General features: G+C 42.0%; 2 protein-coding genes across 2 annotated transcripts; one reads left to right on the plus strand and one right to left on the minus strand.

The window, feature by feature from the left end:
* Positions 1–255: 255 nt before the first annotated feature.
* Positions 256–6413, minus strand: gpr143 (G protein-coupled receptor 143). Its single transcript, XM_074695389.1, has 9 exons — positions 6155–6413; positions 5365–5474; positions 5032–5126; positions 3874–3966; positions 3687–3796; positions 3486–3594; positions 2965–3082; positions 2625–2880; positions 256–602 (listed from the first exon to the last, which is right to left on the minus strand). Exons 1-9 carry the CDS (start codon positions 6408–6410, stop codon positions 499–501), a joined length of 1251 nt encoding a protein of 416 aa, XP_074551490.1. The 5' UTR covers positions 6411–6413; the 3' UTR covers positions 256–498.
* Positions 6414–9751: 3338 nt separating this feature from the next.
* LOC141808666 (ankyrin repeat and SOCS box protein 9-like) lies at positions 9752–11851 on the plus strand. Its single transcript, XM_074695338.1, has 7 exons — positions 9752–9871; positions 9962–10041; positions 10194–10301; positions 10467–10617; positions 10882–11016; positions 11390–11581; positions 11700–11851. The coding sequence occupies exons 1-7, from the start codon at positions 9787–9789 to the stop codon at positions 11849–11851; spliced, it is 903 nt and encodes a 300-aa protein (XP_074551439.1). The 5' UTR covers positions 9752–9786.
* Positions 11852–15268: the final 3417 nt, after the last annotated feature.

Genomic DNA, 15268 nt, shown 5'->3' on the forward strand with positions numbered 1-15268 from the left:
TAAAATAAATGTGCAAAATACAAGATGGACAGTTGGAGTTACAGCAACTTACAAAAACACACACTCATGAGCTTATTGCTGTGCATGGGGAGCTTAATGTGCAGAACACAACACTAGTGCATTTCTAATCCTGTGAATCAGCCAGGAGCAGTTTTACCTCCAAACATCTGAGGCACCCAAAGGTCAGCCTGCGAGAGTTACTCTGAAGAAAATGTCACATTTGTTTTGCTGACTGATTGTAGTCAGTGGGTCTGTAATTTAGCATTTCACTGTACTGCTGCGCAGACAGATTTTAAAAAAGCTTAAGAAGAAAAACTTTGAATCAAGAATTACACCGATTCTTCTTGTGAAATCTCATGACCAACTCAAGTCCAAGGGGGGGGGGGGGGGGAATCTCCAGCGTACAACAGCAGCTAAGAGGACACAATCTGAAACAAGTAACTGGAAGTACAGTGTCGCAGGAGAAGCAGAGGGAGGTGGCTGTGGAGTCCCCCTCAGCTAGTGCTTCACAGAGTTCTCCAAGGACTCCCCGTCTGCGTCTACATCCTCATAGTCTCGCAGCTCGCCGGAAATGTGGATTTCAACTGTACTAGACTCTGAACCTAGCAAGACAAAATAGGGGGAGATTACTGCACACGACAGCACTGAGACGATCTCTTCATACATGTGCATTGACAAAATGTATTTTGGGAGTTGACCTGTAACTAATCTGTTCCTGCGTTTGACCAAAAACAAGTCAAGGCTATAAAAATGAATGAAAAGCAAAAAATCCTTTAAAAGGTTTACTTTATTTTTAAAAACTTGTCATTTCAGACACACTGACTGGTTACAATAAAAACTGATTTATAGCCTTTATACAAAATGCACAAACAAGTGTATAAAGAGTTTGGACTGCTTTACAAAACCATCCCAAAATACATTTAAAGTATCAGTGATACACGTTCACAGCAGACATTTGTCATATGAAAAGCAGGTTTCACACTTTCAAATAACAGCGTGACTGTTCTTAAGAATTCAGATGACATTAACCTGATTATCTATGTCTTTGCTTTGGTTTTGCAACACTTGAGAATGCCTGCTATGAAAAAAAAAACACGATACCAGTCATGAAAGAGTTTAAAAATAGAGATTTCTAAGGGGCCAATTTGCACATAAATTTTATTTTAGGCATCAGAACACACTGACAAACATGGGTCTCTGAAACAGCTCTTTGATCGGTCTAATGCCTTCTGATACAGCCCAGAGAAGGAGCCTTTGCAACAAGAAGTTGGTGTGTGATTGTTGTATAAGTTAAAGCTTGGTGAACCTGACAAACTGGCAGCCAGTGGAGAATTTACAGAGAATGGAATGCGGCCGGTAATACTGCAAAGAATTTGCCCACCACCATCCTCCTCCTCAAGGTCCAATTCACAAGTCTACAATCTATCCACATGCAGATCTTAAAGGACACTTATCAGTTTACTACGTCGTTCAATTCATGACAAATGTGACACAAATTTCACAGGTAGTGTTCAGCTAACTTCCCAGCACAAGTTTTAGCAAACAGGAGCCGGTTAGGTAACTCATCTAAAAGCAGAATTTATGTCATGATCACAAGAAATTTTAGCACAACATCCCCTTTAAAGTTATCACCAAATCTCAGCAGATGGTGGAAATTGCAACCTCATGTGCTTGTTTGTTTGGGAATTACTCACGTAGAAAGAGACTTATTTTGCACCCATGGTTATGTTTTTGGGAGAGTTTGTCTGTGAACAACATGACTCAAAAAGTTGCGAAGGAATATTGATGAAATGTTCAGGAAATGTTCAAAATGGGATAAGGAAGAAGTGATTAAATTTTGGAGGTGATCCGGATCACTGTCTGGATACAGGAATTTTTCAAAGGGCTCCTTATCATTGTGAGATAGGGCCGTTTTCACCATATGTGTATATAACTCCACCATAAATGGCTGGATTGCTTTGCCAAACAATACAAGACAAGGTCACCATAATTTCTGACAGATGTAAAAGTACGATCCAGATCCTGGCAACATTCTGGATACTTAGATCTGTCAGGTAACAAATTATTGTAAAGGCCTGCAACTAACACTAAATTGTAGCAGGCTGTCTGCTGAAAGGGAGTATAACATTAAAGTCGGTCAAAGGTGTTGCATGACAATCACACTATGCTTGGTGGAGCTCTGTGCTCTCTGAGTGCTTTCAACCCAAGCACACACAGAGGTGTTTGTGGCTTTCAGAGTGTGTTTTATCAGGGGTTGTCTTTTTACTAATCATATAAAAAATGAAACTCAAAGCTTTGTTGGAGAACTGGCACCCAAGTAGCAAAACTCTGCTTGATATGTATCATTAATTCATGCGGCACCAGTTAAAAACAGCGTCTAATCACAGCTAGCTTCAACTGTGAGCAGGTCAGAGTCTCCAGAGCTTTGGTACTTCACTCAATCACAAAATAAAAAACAAATCATCTCAACTAAAAACAAACAAATATGTCTTTGGACCAGTGGAGCATATTCCTCAGTGAATTTCATGCTTTCATCTTAAGATGCAGTCCAGTATTGTCAGCTTTAGAGCCTCACCAGCCCTGATAAACAGGCGAGCTGTTACTGCCACTGTAAGCTGGATTACCTTCTGAGAGGACACTGATGGCGTCTGAGTTGTGCTGTCCGTTACCCATGAGGCTTTTCTTAGCTTCCTGGATGTGACTCTGGTAGAGCAGAGTGGTTCCCACCATGGGGTTATGGCCGGCTGCGTTGGGAGCCGAAGTAGAAACTGAGTCCCAGGCTAGCTCTCTCCTCCTCTGCAGGCTGAGGTCCACGTCGAAGCCCGTCCAGCCGTGGAAGGCCAGTGTGTTCAGGAAGGCTTGCATGGGGTTCAAGATGCCCTAAGGGAGTGAAAACAGGAGATTTTAGGAGCTGGTTTACTGATAAAGATAGTCTTTAATTCTGTTTTCATGTTTTTAACCCACCATGATGAACCACGTGATGAGGGCTGCGTTTCTTATGTTCCTGAAACCGTTGTCGTTGATGTCTGCCTGTACCTCAAGATAGAAGAGGAGGCACTCGTTGATGATGTTTGGAACCCAGCTGAAACATCACAGAAGAAAAAAAGGTTTCAGTGAATCTTTTTTCTTCTTTTCAACATAAAAACACTAAGCTAAAAATAAAACTATGAGCAATAAATCTTCTCTGTGGGGAACAATCGCTCATTCATTGACCTGTATCAAAGAATGGCACATGAGTTTTCATGAGATCGCCTTGTGAGAGTCACATTACCGCAAAAAAATTACATCACAGCATGGTTGAAAAATGTGAAACAGCCAACTGCCAAAAAACATGCACATATAAAGTCGTGAGGAAAAGTTTTAGGCAGGTGTTCCCTGTTTTTTGCCTTGTGCTACCTAACATGCTAAATAACTTCTTGCATGACAACAGTATGAAATTTTCTCATAAAGACAAATAAAGTGTAAAATCATACTTCATAACGTACCAAATAAAAAAGACCAGCATTATTTTAAAGAAGCGTATCGTGATCTCACTGGCCAGCCGTCTCTCGTTCTCGGTGTAGATTCCCTGCCGCCCTTTTAGTAAAGATGTCACTAGATTTGAAGGTGGGAGAGATTTGGTTATTTTAGTGACTGTTTGTGTCTGATAAAGTCTTCACAGAGAGATTTGAGGGTCAGGGCCTGACCTGCAGATATAGTGCGGTTAAAGAAGATAGGATTGGCGACCAGGACCAGCACCATGGGGGCGTATGTGGTGACGTAGTGAGGAATGGCGTGCTCCAGACCTTGTTCACAACTGAAGAAGAGAAACACTGAAGTTAGCAGAGGACATTACAGAGAGAAGTGTGGGTAAGAGACAACAAAGAGTCTTACTCTGAGATGGATGGGTAGTAGAGCATGGCCACTCCTTCCACACACAGCAGCACAGCCAGACCCCACGTAATCATGTGGTAGAGGATAATGGTGCTGATGGGGAGAAGGAACAAGTCATGAGACTGAGCGCACAACTCATGCTGCAGATCAGGGTCTTTTTTTCTTTTGTGCAGGATTCAAGTGCACGGCATGGGGAGAGGGGGAAACACAACAAGGGACTTAAAATATCAGATTTAGAGAGGAATTTTAGACTGTTTGGTGCAGCAAAATGTTTTCTTCCCAAAATATTGCCTGCTGAAAGAACTTTATCTATGGAAGCCCAGAGCAGACATATATCCATACATTTTATTTACTCCATTTGCCTGTGAATTTCATTTCATTTGTTTCCTAAAGCCCTTTGCCCACCAGATGCATATTTTTTGCATGGATATTTCACATGTTATTTATTTTTTCGAACCTACTTTTTTTCAATGCAAACTTTCACACCAGCAACATTCTTTCACTGAGTGAAATTGTGGCTTTTATTTTTTCCGACCGAGGTCAATTTTTCCAAAGTTTCAATTGCGATGAGCACACATCCAACCAATCAAAACACTCACTGTTGACACGTAAACATTCAGCATTGATTGTGTTCATGTCCTGGCACCTGGTTCTTTACATCAAAAGACATGAAAACTACAAAGACAACAATTATAAATACATCGTTTGGATGAGACTAGCTGCGGAGATTGAATATAAAGCCTCTAAATTTTTTGCAATTTCACCCCGTTAATTCATGTCACTGTTGGTGTGCAAAGGCCTTGAAGATGTTGCCTTTGGGCCAAATAATCAGAAATTATATCCCTTAAATTGATCCCTGTTACCTTGAGTTATTTTCTCAAGGTAACGTAAAAAATCTCGAAGGGGAAAAACTGGAAATTACTTTTTATCACTGGAAAACTGAGTTTATAAAATGTATGGATCCATGTCCACATAGGGCTTCCGTAAATTTCAACTGAAACTGGGGAAAAAAGTATTAAATTGACATTAGGTTCAAGATACGTGTACCTGTACATGATATATTTATGTTCTGGTTTAAATGTGTGCTCTCTGTGTTCTTTGGGGGAGTTTGCAGGGTGATTCAGATAAGATAGATAAAAAAGGTGACGCTCAAAGCACCTGATTCCTGCAGATGTTTTCACCACCAGAAAGACGTCCACAGCATAACAAAAGGTCCACCAAAAAGAAGCGCTGAAAAACAGCTGGATCCACAGCTGGAATACAGAAATGAAGGCCATAAATAATGCAGTCACGACAAGAAAGAGTGCGTGTTACAACAAATCATCACTGTTAACCAAGAGAATCAGGATTTTCTGGGCTAATGCATGATTTACTGTAAACAGCACACTATTTGTTCTCTTGTTTGGTCATTATGAGGTCATCCACTGCCTTTAAGTCTACATGCTGCTCACAAAAAGGCTTATTGTGTCACAAGGTGAGGGGCATACGCACCGCACTGCCAACGCAGAAGACCTCAGGCCAGACATCTGTGTTGTTGGTTATGGAAATTTCTTTAATGATGTTTGGCAGGCCGAGCCACACAGACGACCTCACGATGATGCCTGTGGAGGGGAAGACAACACGTGGGTTTATGGAGAGGGGATCAGAGGGGAAAATGAGAGACAAGAAGAGCCAAAACACAAATAAAATATATCAAAGATGTCTTTTTATAAGATTTAGTCAATGAATCCTTAGAGTAACAGGTGTTTAAACTTATGGCATGGGATAAAATAAGAGATCCCACACAATGCACCCATCAGACAGATAAAAAAAAAAAAAAGATGATTGTTTTTTCTTCAATTTCATTAATATTTCTTTTTCTGAAATAAATGACATGACTGGTTTCTATGGAGAATTCTCCAGACAAACAGACTCAGACATATTTTGTGAATCATGCTGTTCCTCACGTGGGGAGGTCATGATTCATCTTTGGTTTTGCAATAAGCAGCCAGAACGACAGACATTAAATGCATCATTTTGAACAAGCTCTATCAAGGCCTCTATTAAAACTTGAAGTCTGTTTTAACTTTCCTGCTGAAAATAGCGAGTTTTAAAAAAGTTACTGTAGGTTTTGCGCGTTTTTTTATTGAAGTTATTCTGCATAGTTCATCTTGTTTTGATTTTGCTCCCCTCTTTTTTCAAGCAAAACAGCAACAGAAGAGTGAAAAACAACACATTCTTGTTCGTAATTTGGTCCATGTTTCTGCAAACACCAGATTCCAGCTCTGAGTTTTTTCCTTACCTGCACATCCCAGAATGTCACATATACTGACGATGAGGAGAATCCGTGAGGAGGAAGCAGGCCTGGGCAGAGGATACTGTCCCAGTCTCCTGTATCCTTTCCGTTTTGGCAGAATTTGTAAAATAGCGAAAATGAAACTGATACTGGCGCTGCCCAGGCTCAAAGCCCCGAACAAAGTGGGCTGGAAAGTGACCACAAACTCAGACGCTGCGTCTCTGTTCGGGCAGCAGAAGGTCTCCAGGCGCGGGGATGCCATGACAGACCGGAGACACAGAGGAGGGAAAGAAAAGGAGAAAGGGAAAGGGGAAGAAAGAAGTGGGCTACGGTGTCAGAGAGAGGGAGGAGAGGGGTGGAAGAAAAGACAAGAAAGGAGAGGAAATGATTGGACCCAACTCCGTGAGAAATCACGGGGCTGAATCATCATGTGCCTCTATTTAATCCCTGAGCTACAATGCATGAAAGCCACAAAGCACTGTTGTGTGTAGAGTGTATGCAGACTAAACATGCTGTTGTTTGCTGATTGATGACTAATATTCTCATCATTTGGCCTGTAAGTACTGCATCTAATCTGAGAATCCCCATATAGTAAATGTGTATAGTGTATAGAAGGTAGTCTTGAGCAGAGAAATACAGTTGGTTTGTTATGAATTAAAAAAGAGAAAGTCTACACCTAGTGAAATCTTCAATTAGCTGATCCAGCTGGTTAAAGCATCACTGTGTGAGGTTTTAATCTCTTGTTTTGAAGCTTTCCAGAGCCAAACTCTGATAGTGTGAAACATCAGCTGTGGGAGTCACTCCTGATAACCCTACAGCTACACGAGGACACACACAGTTTGGCAGCTAATGGTGCAGAATGATGACCCTCTGTATTTACTATTGTCATGTTAAATTTCTGTGTCCAGAAATGGAAATCTTCTCTGCAGCTGACGTCCAACACGGCCTGGTGTGTAAGGTCACTTGCAGCTGCATGGACACAGATCTGAGCGTTTGAAACAGATTTATTTTGGAAACAAACCATCAAGGGTTTTCTATAATTCAGCACAACACAGAGGGCATTCATTCAGCGCGTACAATGGCATTCTAATCCATGTGCACCTTCTCTGACAAGGCACAAAGTCAATCGTTAGAGGGCTTGTAGCCTGCTGCCAGAGATTAACAGCTCCCTGAGGAATACAGTCTGTATTGACTGGCTGTTTGTCTGCCCTCTGCTGCTGCTGCCCTCTGCTGGTGTGAATATAATTAGATTGTGGCCCTTAAAACAGCAGCTCAAGCTGGTTGTTTACATCAGAGAACAGCAGCGTGTGGGATCCACTTACACTTTATTTACCTCTACATCTAAAAGAAATCAATATCCAAGGAAATTTTCTTCCAATTCCTTAGATTCTTCAACTATGATCACTTTTGGCTGGGTGGAAATTAAAGGTTTGAATTCAAGAACACTGACTCTGATTATAACATTGTGAAAAGATGTTTTCTTTTACAGCAGGGGTGGCCAACCTGTGGCTCTTTGCCTTTCGGTGTGTGGCTCTTTGATTCACTTGTATGAGCAGTTATCTAAAATATTAATATAGATTGATGTCAAAGTTGGGACCAGTATTGATCAATACTTTGGTGATGAGATTGAGATTGATACTGAAGTTTCAGTTTCTTTTCTCTACATGCACTCCTCTTATTACTCATGTGCTCATAGCTATCTATCTCGATAGATAGATAGATAGATAGATAGATAGATAGATAGATAGATAGATAGATAGATAGATAGGTAGGTAGGTAGGTAGGTAGGTAGGTAGGTAGGTAGATAGATAGATAGATAGATAGATAGATAGATAGATAGATAGATAGATAGATAGATAGATAGATAGATAGATAGATAGATAGATAGATAGATAAAGATCAAACTTTGTCTCTTCTGCAGTAGAAACAGAAATGTGTCTTTGACACAGCTCCAAGAATTTAAACATACTTACAAACAATAAATCTCGCTTTGAACATTGGAAATGTATTGATTTTCATTTTATGCTATTTTGTTCATGTGTGAGAGGAAGTGCATTTGTAAGACCACGTGTGTGATGTGGCTCTTTGTAGTACCATGGTAATTTTTGTGGCTCTTGGTCTCTGACTGGTTGGCCACCCCTGTTATACAGACTGTGCCTTAAAGCTCCTATAAGGGATTTTCAGTTGGTTATGAAGCAGGTTGAAATTAACATAGATGTCTCAATGTTTCAGATGAAATAAGAGCATGGCCCTTTGAATATAGACACTTTTAGGTGTGATATCTACTCTCTTAGTATGACTGTCACAGAGGCGTAGTGATATGAGCGAGTCAGCCTGATGCTGTGCTGGTGTCAGAGGCAGTAACTGAGGTGCTACAGGGGCGAGATGAGATCAGTGAAGTTAAGAGAAGTGTGTAAGGTGTCTTGTTGCATGTCTGAGAGTATATATGTTTGTGTGTTTTCACATCAGGCCTTCAGTGCCTCAGCTACACCCTGTAATGCAATGTGATGAAATCACACCCCACCAAACTGTTGAGCTGACTAGACATGGGTAAAGAAGCAGGATTGAAGGGGGCTAAACAGCTACACTCTTCACACTGAGCTAATACCTCCATTTATTGGTGTTTTTTGAGTACGGATGAATAAATCAGCCACAAAACCTAAATTGTGTCCAAACCAGGCCGTGAACTGCTTTCTTTATGAGAATCAGGAACCTCCAATATGCAAATGTTTCTTGTTTAGTCAGTACACACAATCAATCCTACATTACTATAAAACTTTAAGTTGTACTTCAAACCACTCCGAACTCGCTATGATGAAACTTTATCTTAAAACTTAACTACAATGGAAAGTTCAACAAACTGAGAAACTTCCTCTTTTGATGGATAAACTAGAAAAGAGGCTTTAGCTGAAAAGCTGTACAAGTAAAATTTGACACCATGACTTTTTGGGGGTTGGAGTGTGGAAAGGACCTAAAGAAGACAAGCTTTGTACAGACATGTCAGATCAGATCTAAAGTAAACATGCAGGTATGCAACTGACAAACAAAACGAAAAAAGGGACATTTCTTGTAGTTTTAAAGTTTTTGTTAAAAAATGTCACACCCCTTCGGAGGCTGTTAAACACCATGGCGGTGATGTCAAATATCTCAAAGCTGTTTGATCTAATATTTAAGTTATGTCTGGTCAATCATTTCTGCAGAGTCATCCTCAGTCAGGCACAGAGAAAACAAACACTGCTTTAATTATAAATCCAGGAAGTCATGGCCTAATTTCTCAAACCCTCTCCCCAAACACCACCCGTCTCTGTCCGCAGAGGATGGGTGTGACTGCACAGTATCAGATTACACACAGACCTGCTCAACAGGCCCGTCCCAGCTCTCCCTCCTACAACCCCGTCCTACTCCACCTTCATTGGCTGAGGGCAAACCGTTGCTCTCGACCAGCCTGTTTCCTGCATGGCAGAGACTTTTGTCTCAAGAGGAAGTGACATCACTGCACCCAGAGCTGCTGCCACAGATATACTGAAAACAGATGGAGGTCTAATGGCTTTCACATGATTTCTGACTCCTCTCAGAAGTCGTTTTTACAGAGAAACTGCAACAAAAACGGCTTCAAGCAACAAAAATAGGGGAGGAGAATGTCTGCTGAACACAACGGGACTTTGCAAGACTCTACATGTCAGAGGGGGGCTGCTGTGTTCTTCTCCAACCCTCTGATGGGCGGTGAGTAGATGCTCAAAGTCACACATTGTTGTTGTTCTCACACATATGAAACTAAACTGTGACGTACTGTTTCTTTTAACATGCACTTAGACTCCGAATCAGACTGGTCTCTCATTCATGATGCTGCTTTTAATGGACGCCTCCTTGCTCTGCAAAGACTCATAGCTCAGGTAAAGTTTCACAGACTGGGTTAAGTCGCTAATGAACACATTTCATTTGTTTTGCATGAGAAAAACATCATAATCTGATGAGCTTTTGAGAGTATTGCACTCAGAGGAGTAGTCAAGTGGATCCTTAACTGTGTTATGTGCTCTGCTTGCAGGGTTCATGTGTAAACCTGAGCACTCTGGACCAGGTGACCCCCCTTCATGGAGCCTGCATGCGAGGAAATGCTGCATGTGCACAGCTTCTGGTGGAAAACGGTGCAAACGTTAGTATTCAGTCCACCTGGAGCGTGTTTAATCTGAGCCTTCTTCATTATAATCCCTGTGTTTGTGTGGCTACAACCATGTGAATTATTTCTGGGTTTAACTCTGTTTGTGCATGTAAGTAAGAGATTAACCCAACACACTATCTGCGTATGTATCCATGTCAGGTGAATATTTCCACCCTGGATGGACAAACTCCTCTGTCAGAAGCCTGTGCTGGTGGTCATGTCACCTGTGTGTCCCTGCTCCTGAAACACGGAGCAGACCCTGTAGGGAACAGCCAGACCAGCTCTCCACTCCACAGGGCAGCAGCAAAAGGTCAGAGGTCACAGTGTGCTGCATATGCTCGGAAAAATCTTTGCTCACTCTCACACTTTTTTTTTAAGCCTCTAAAACGGAACAAAGGAATCCAAAACAAAAGAGCGGCTCAGAGAAACGTCTAATGTATTCAGAAGTAGTCCGTGTTGTTATAGCCTTCAAAGTAAAATGATTACACATTCTTCCCAGGAGAGTCTGAGTGCGAGCAGATTTCAAAGAAAACCTTTCAAGTGCATCACGTCTCGTTGTGATGGCTCCGTCTAGGTCACTCAGAGTGCATCGAGAGCCTCGTTCAGCACGGCGCAGATGTGGATCATCACGCCAACCAATCGGGTTCTTCTCTGCATGTGGCCTGCTCCAATCAGCAGCTGGGTGCTGTGAGGACGCTGCTTCGACTTGGTGAGAATCCTTCTGAGTAAACTTTTAAACTCTCCAGTAAATGAATTCTTTGAAGTTGATGAGGAGACTATCAGCTGTGGTAATACAGGAGACTTGTAAAAGTTTGTACATCAGAGCTCCAACAGGTGGAGACAAACCAGACACTATTTGTTGCAATTGTTTTGTGATAAATAAATTAGATTTGTCTTCTTCTTTCATGTTTTGGGTAAGAATTATCATTTCTAAACCCATTAGGGCCTATAAAACAACTGAGAGTGATCCATCAAGTCCATTGGCGTGACTGTTTTTCCCCTTTGGGGTCACAGGAGACTATCCCAGCTGTCACTGGCCGTAATGTGAGCACCTCATACCTCATCATCCTGCTCTCCTTCAGGTGCTGCTGTCAACACTTCAGCGTCTGGAGACTCTCCGCTGCACATCGCTGCTCGTCTCTCCAGCCCTGAGCTGGTGTCTGTCCTCCTGGACCACGGGGCCGACAGCTCCCTCAGGAACTCAGAAGGCAAACAGCCGCTGGCCCTGGCAGCTCCCAACAGCCTGGTGGAGAGGCTGCTGAGACAAGCAGGAGGTATTTCATCCAAACTAAACAAGTAGTGGGATTTTTCCACGGCCTTTACACACATCAGGGCTGGTGCCTTCAGTTAATAATGAAAACATCTCTCTGTCATGGCCTCGTCCTGCTTCAGGAGCGTGTACTCTGAAGCAGCTGTGCCGGCTGCTCATCAGGAGGACTGTGGGGAAGCAGAGACTGGGTGGGATTCAGGACATCCACCTTCCCTCAGGACTGAAACACTATCTTCTGTACCAAGCACACCCTGTGGAGGATTTGATGGACTGAATGAGTCTGTGCATTTCACTCCTCAGCCAGCAGGGGGGGTGCTTACACAATGTACATCCTGGCTCCTGAAGATACTTAAAGATAATCCTTGTGTGTGACTGACCTCTGTGCACAAACAAGCTCACAGGGTCAGTCTGGACTCTCCTGTGAATACTTGAAGCAGGCTTGTGTCATTAAAGTTTGATTACAGTTATATGTGTTTGATATGAAGATAAGAGCCAATAAGGCCTTTTTGGATGATGAATAATTGATGCAAAATGAGCAATATTTTCTATATCAGAAGTTTCAATATGAAGATAATATTGTTGAGTGTGTTATCAAATCTCTGGTGTATAAAGTTTTTTTTTCTTACAATAAACTTACTTTCAAATGATATCTTCTGCATGAGTTCCTGGAAATTGATTTTTTTTGCAAAAGCTTGAGGTGAACAGTGTTTCTATTTGTTTATCCAGTCAGAACACAAACAAGTTCTCTGGATTCAGAAACATGAAGACATGCATGGTGAAGCCGGACTGCATGACCAGTAAAACAGCCGTTTTAAACATAAAGGGGACTTCTATGAAGCTGAAAAACTTCTTTTAGTTCCTGTTGAGTTTGGCGCCCCCTGTGGACAAAGCTGTACCTGGATGTTATATTTTTCTGGCAGAATTTTCACTCGCATGTCAGAAATTTCTTCCAGAAAATATGAAAAGAAAGGAAAAAAGTGTTATAATAGCATGCATCTACTGATAACTCCCACATTAGAGGCTGAAGATTAAACAAGAAGTGCAACTTAGCATTAAACAAAGGAAAATTTTGTTTGGAAGATTATTTTTCTTCTGTTGCAATCTTCTTTCTTCTCAGAAATCAATCTTACACCCTTGGAGAGACTGGTGATCTCCCTTTTAAATAGAAAATGGAGTGACATTTGTAAGAAACGTGCATTTGTGCCAAATCTTTTCTGCCGGTGCCAACATACACTCACCGGCCACTTTATTAGGTCCACCTTGCTAGTACCAGGTTGGACCCCCTTTTTCCTTCAGAACTGCCTTAATCCTTTGTGGCATAGATTCAACAAGGTACTGGAGACATTCCTCAGAGAGTTTGGTCCATATTGACATGATAGCATCACACAGTTGCTGCAGATTTGTCGGCTGAACATCCATGATGAGAATCTCCCGTTCCACCACATCCCAAAGGTGCTCTATTGGATTGAGATCTGGGGACTGTGGAGGACATTTGAGTACAGGGAACTCGTTATCATGTTCAAGAAACCAGTCTGAGATGATTCCAGCTTTCTGACATGGAGCGTTATCCTGCTGGAAGTAGCCATCAGAAGATGGGTACACTGTGCTCATAAAGGGATGGACATGGTCAGCAACAATACTCAGGTAGGCTGTGGACTTTAAACCATGCTCAGTTGGTACTAAGGGGTCCAAAGTCTGCCAAGAAAATATCCCCCACACCATTACACCAGCAGCAGCCTGAACCGTTGATACAAGGCAGGATGGATCCATGCTTTCATGTTGTTGACGCCAAATTCTGACCCTACCATCTGAATGTGGAGCAGAAATCCAGACTCATCAGACCAGGCAACGTTTTTCCAATCTTCTATTGTCCAGTTTTGGTGTTGCTGTGTGAATTGTAGCCTCAGTTTCCTGTTCTTAGCTGACAGGAGGGTCACCCGGTGTGGTCTTCTGCTGCTGTAGCCCATCTGCCTCAAGGTTGGATGTGTTGTGTGTTCAGAGATGCTCTTCTGCAGACCTCGGTTGTAACCAGTGGTTATTTGAGTTACTGTTGCCTTTTTATCAGCTCCAACCAGTCTGTCCATTCTCCTCTGACCTCTGGCATCAACAAGGCATTTTGGCCCACAGAACTGCTGCTCACTGGATATTTTCTCTTTTCGGGACCATTCTCTGTAAACCCTAGAAGTGGTTGTGTGTGAAAATCCCAGTAGATCAGCAGTTTCTGAAATACTCAGACCAGCCCATCTGGCACCAAGAACCATGCCACGTTTGAAACCACTTAAATCACCTTTCTCCTCTTTTTCTGTGTACATGCATGAACAAAATCTGCATACAGACAAAGGAGGCCTGTGCTAGTGAAAGTATCTTGTTTTGCAGTTGCTAAAAACAAGAGTGTAACGTGATGGGTTTGTGGTTATAAACAGGATGTGTTGATATATCTCCCTCGTGTATGGAGGATATATTTTTAAAAAGACAAGCACAGCGAAATGATAGGGAAGAAAACATCACATGAACACTTACTCTGCTGAAATAAGGGATGAAACTACTTTTAGATTTCACTTATTGTAGATTATGGGATAACATGAGTCATGCTTTCTTGCTCAGTTAGGTCAAGGACAAAGGATGAATGGTACCCCAGTTTTAGTTCCTGCAGTGATCATCTTATGAGCAGAATTAAACCAAAGCAGCCAGTGTTTTATCTGGGTCACCACTTCCCAAATCAAGGATTTGTGATGTCCTCTTTGATTTTACGGTGATCATTTGTTTTTCCACAGTCTGACCCATGTAAGTGCAGAATAACGCTCCCTTTCTTCCTGATTCCCTAGTTTAGTTCACACAGGTTACAGAAACATGAAGTGTAAGAGGGCTGCTTCTTTGGTGATATTTCTCAAGGTTCAACTTTCCTCAAGATCTTGAAAAGTAATGTTAATGGAGGATTTCTTGCCTTTTTAGTGTCAGAAGTAACCGCTACTTCATCCATCCACACCTTCATGCTCTCATTAACTTCCCATCAATCCCTCCTTCACCAATTTCCCTCTAGAACTAAATCATCGTCCCCTCAAACATCCCACACGAGCCTCAGGGGGGCCGACCGCACATTGAACCAGGCTTCGATCTAACTAGCGTTTCATGTTAAATCAATACAGTGGAGGAGCTTCTGAAGCAGCTGGGGAAACTCATACAGTATCCTCTGTTTGTAATTACTGACATATACACAATCAGGTAGGACCAGTCTTTCTGGTAATCAGTGTCAAATGAACGGCAGAATTTATTTCCCTCCACAGTGACTGATGTCGGTGTTTTGCTGTGTGCACTGCAGCGTGTTGGAACAAGTTCTCAGGTTCAGTCAGGTGCTGTCCGGCACTCTGATGCACTCAAAGAACAGGCAGCCTATGTGTGGTGCCAAAGCTTTTACTTCTCCTCCCAGGAGGCAAACACTCCATTAACTTACATCCTTTTTTTTTTTCAGAGCAGCACTCACTATGAAATGCATTTCTCTTAAAGGTTGGATTGGAACAAATGGTGCAAGTTTTACACCCAGAAAACATGCCTCCTTCTAAGTATTCAGCTCCTTCCACGAAATGGTTATAAATAGAAGTTTGAGAGTCGAGATAATGAAGCCACTACAACAGAGTGAGAAACAGGAAAACAATGCAGTCCCTTGGGAATAAACACTTTGTATCAAAGTCTA

The sequence above is a fragment of the Halichoeres trimaculatus genome, unplaced genomic scaffold (genome assembly GCF_033239565.1).
Source record: "Halichoeres trimaculatus isolate MK-OKI-2021-1 unplaced genomic scaffold, fHalTri1.1 fHalTri1_scaffold_19, whole genome shotgun sequence".
In the NCBI taxonomy this organism is placed as follows: domain Eukaryota; kingdom Metazoa; phylum Chordata; class Actinopteri; order Labriformes; family Labridae; genus Halichoeres; species Halichoeres trimaculatus.

Excerpts from the sequence above, each read along its gene's own strand:
- gpr143 (XM_074695389.1), bottom strand. The coding sequence starts at position 6,410 with ATGGCATCCCCGCGCCTGGAGACCTTCTGCTGCCCGAACAGAGACGCA. Across the intron at positions 3,083-3,485 it reads ATGCTGGTCTTTTTTATTTG|CTGGGTTCCAAACATCATCA; the intron begins GTACGTTATGAA and ends GTGATGTTTCAG. Across the intron at positions 603-2,624 it reads CATCAGTGTCCTCTCAGAAG|GTTCAGAGTCTAGTACAGTT; the intron begins GTAATCCAGCTT and ends TTGTCTTGCTAG.
- LOC141808666 (XM_074695338.1), top strand. The coding sequence starts at position 9,787 with ATGTCTGCTGAACACAACGGGACTTTGCAAGACTCTACATGTCAGAGG. Across the intron at positions 10,042-10,193 it reads TGCAAAGACTCATAGCTCAG|GGTTCATGTGTAAACCTGAG; the intron begins GTAAAGTTTCAC and ends CTCTGCTTGCAG. Across the intron at positions 10,302-10,466 it reads TGGTGGAAAACGGTGCAAAC|GTGAATATTTCCACCCTGGA; the intron begins GTTAGTATTCAG and ends TATCCATGTCAG.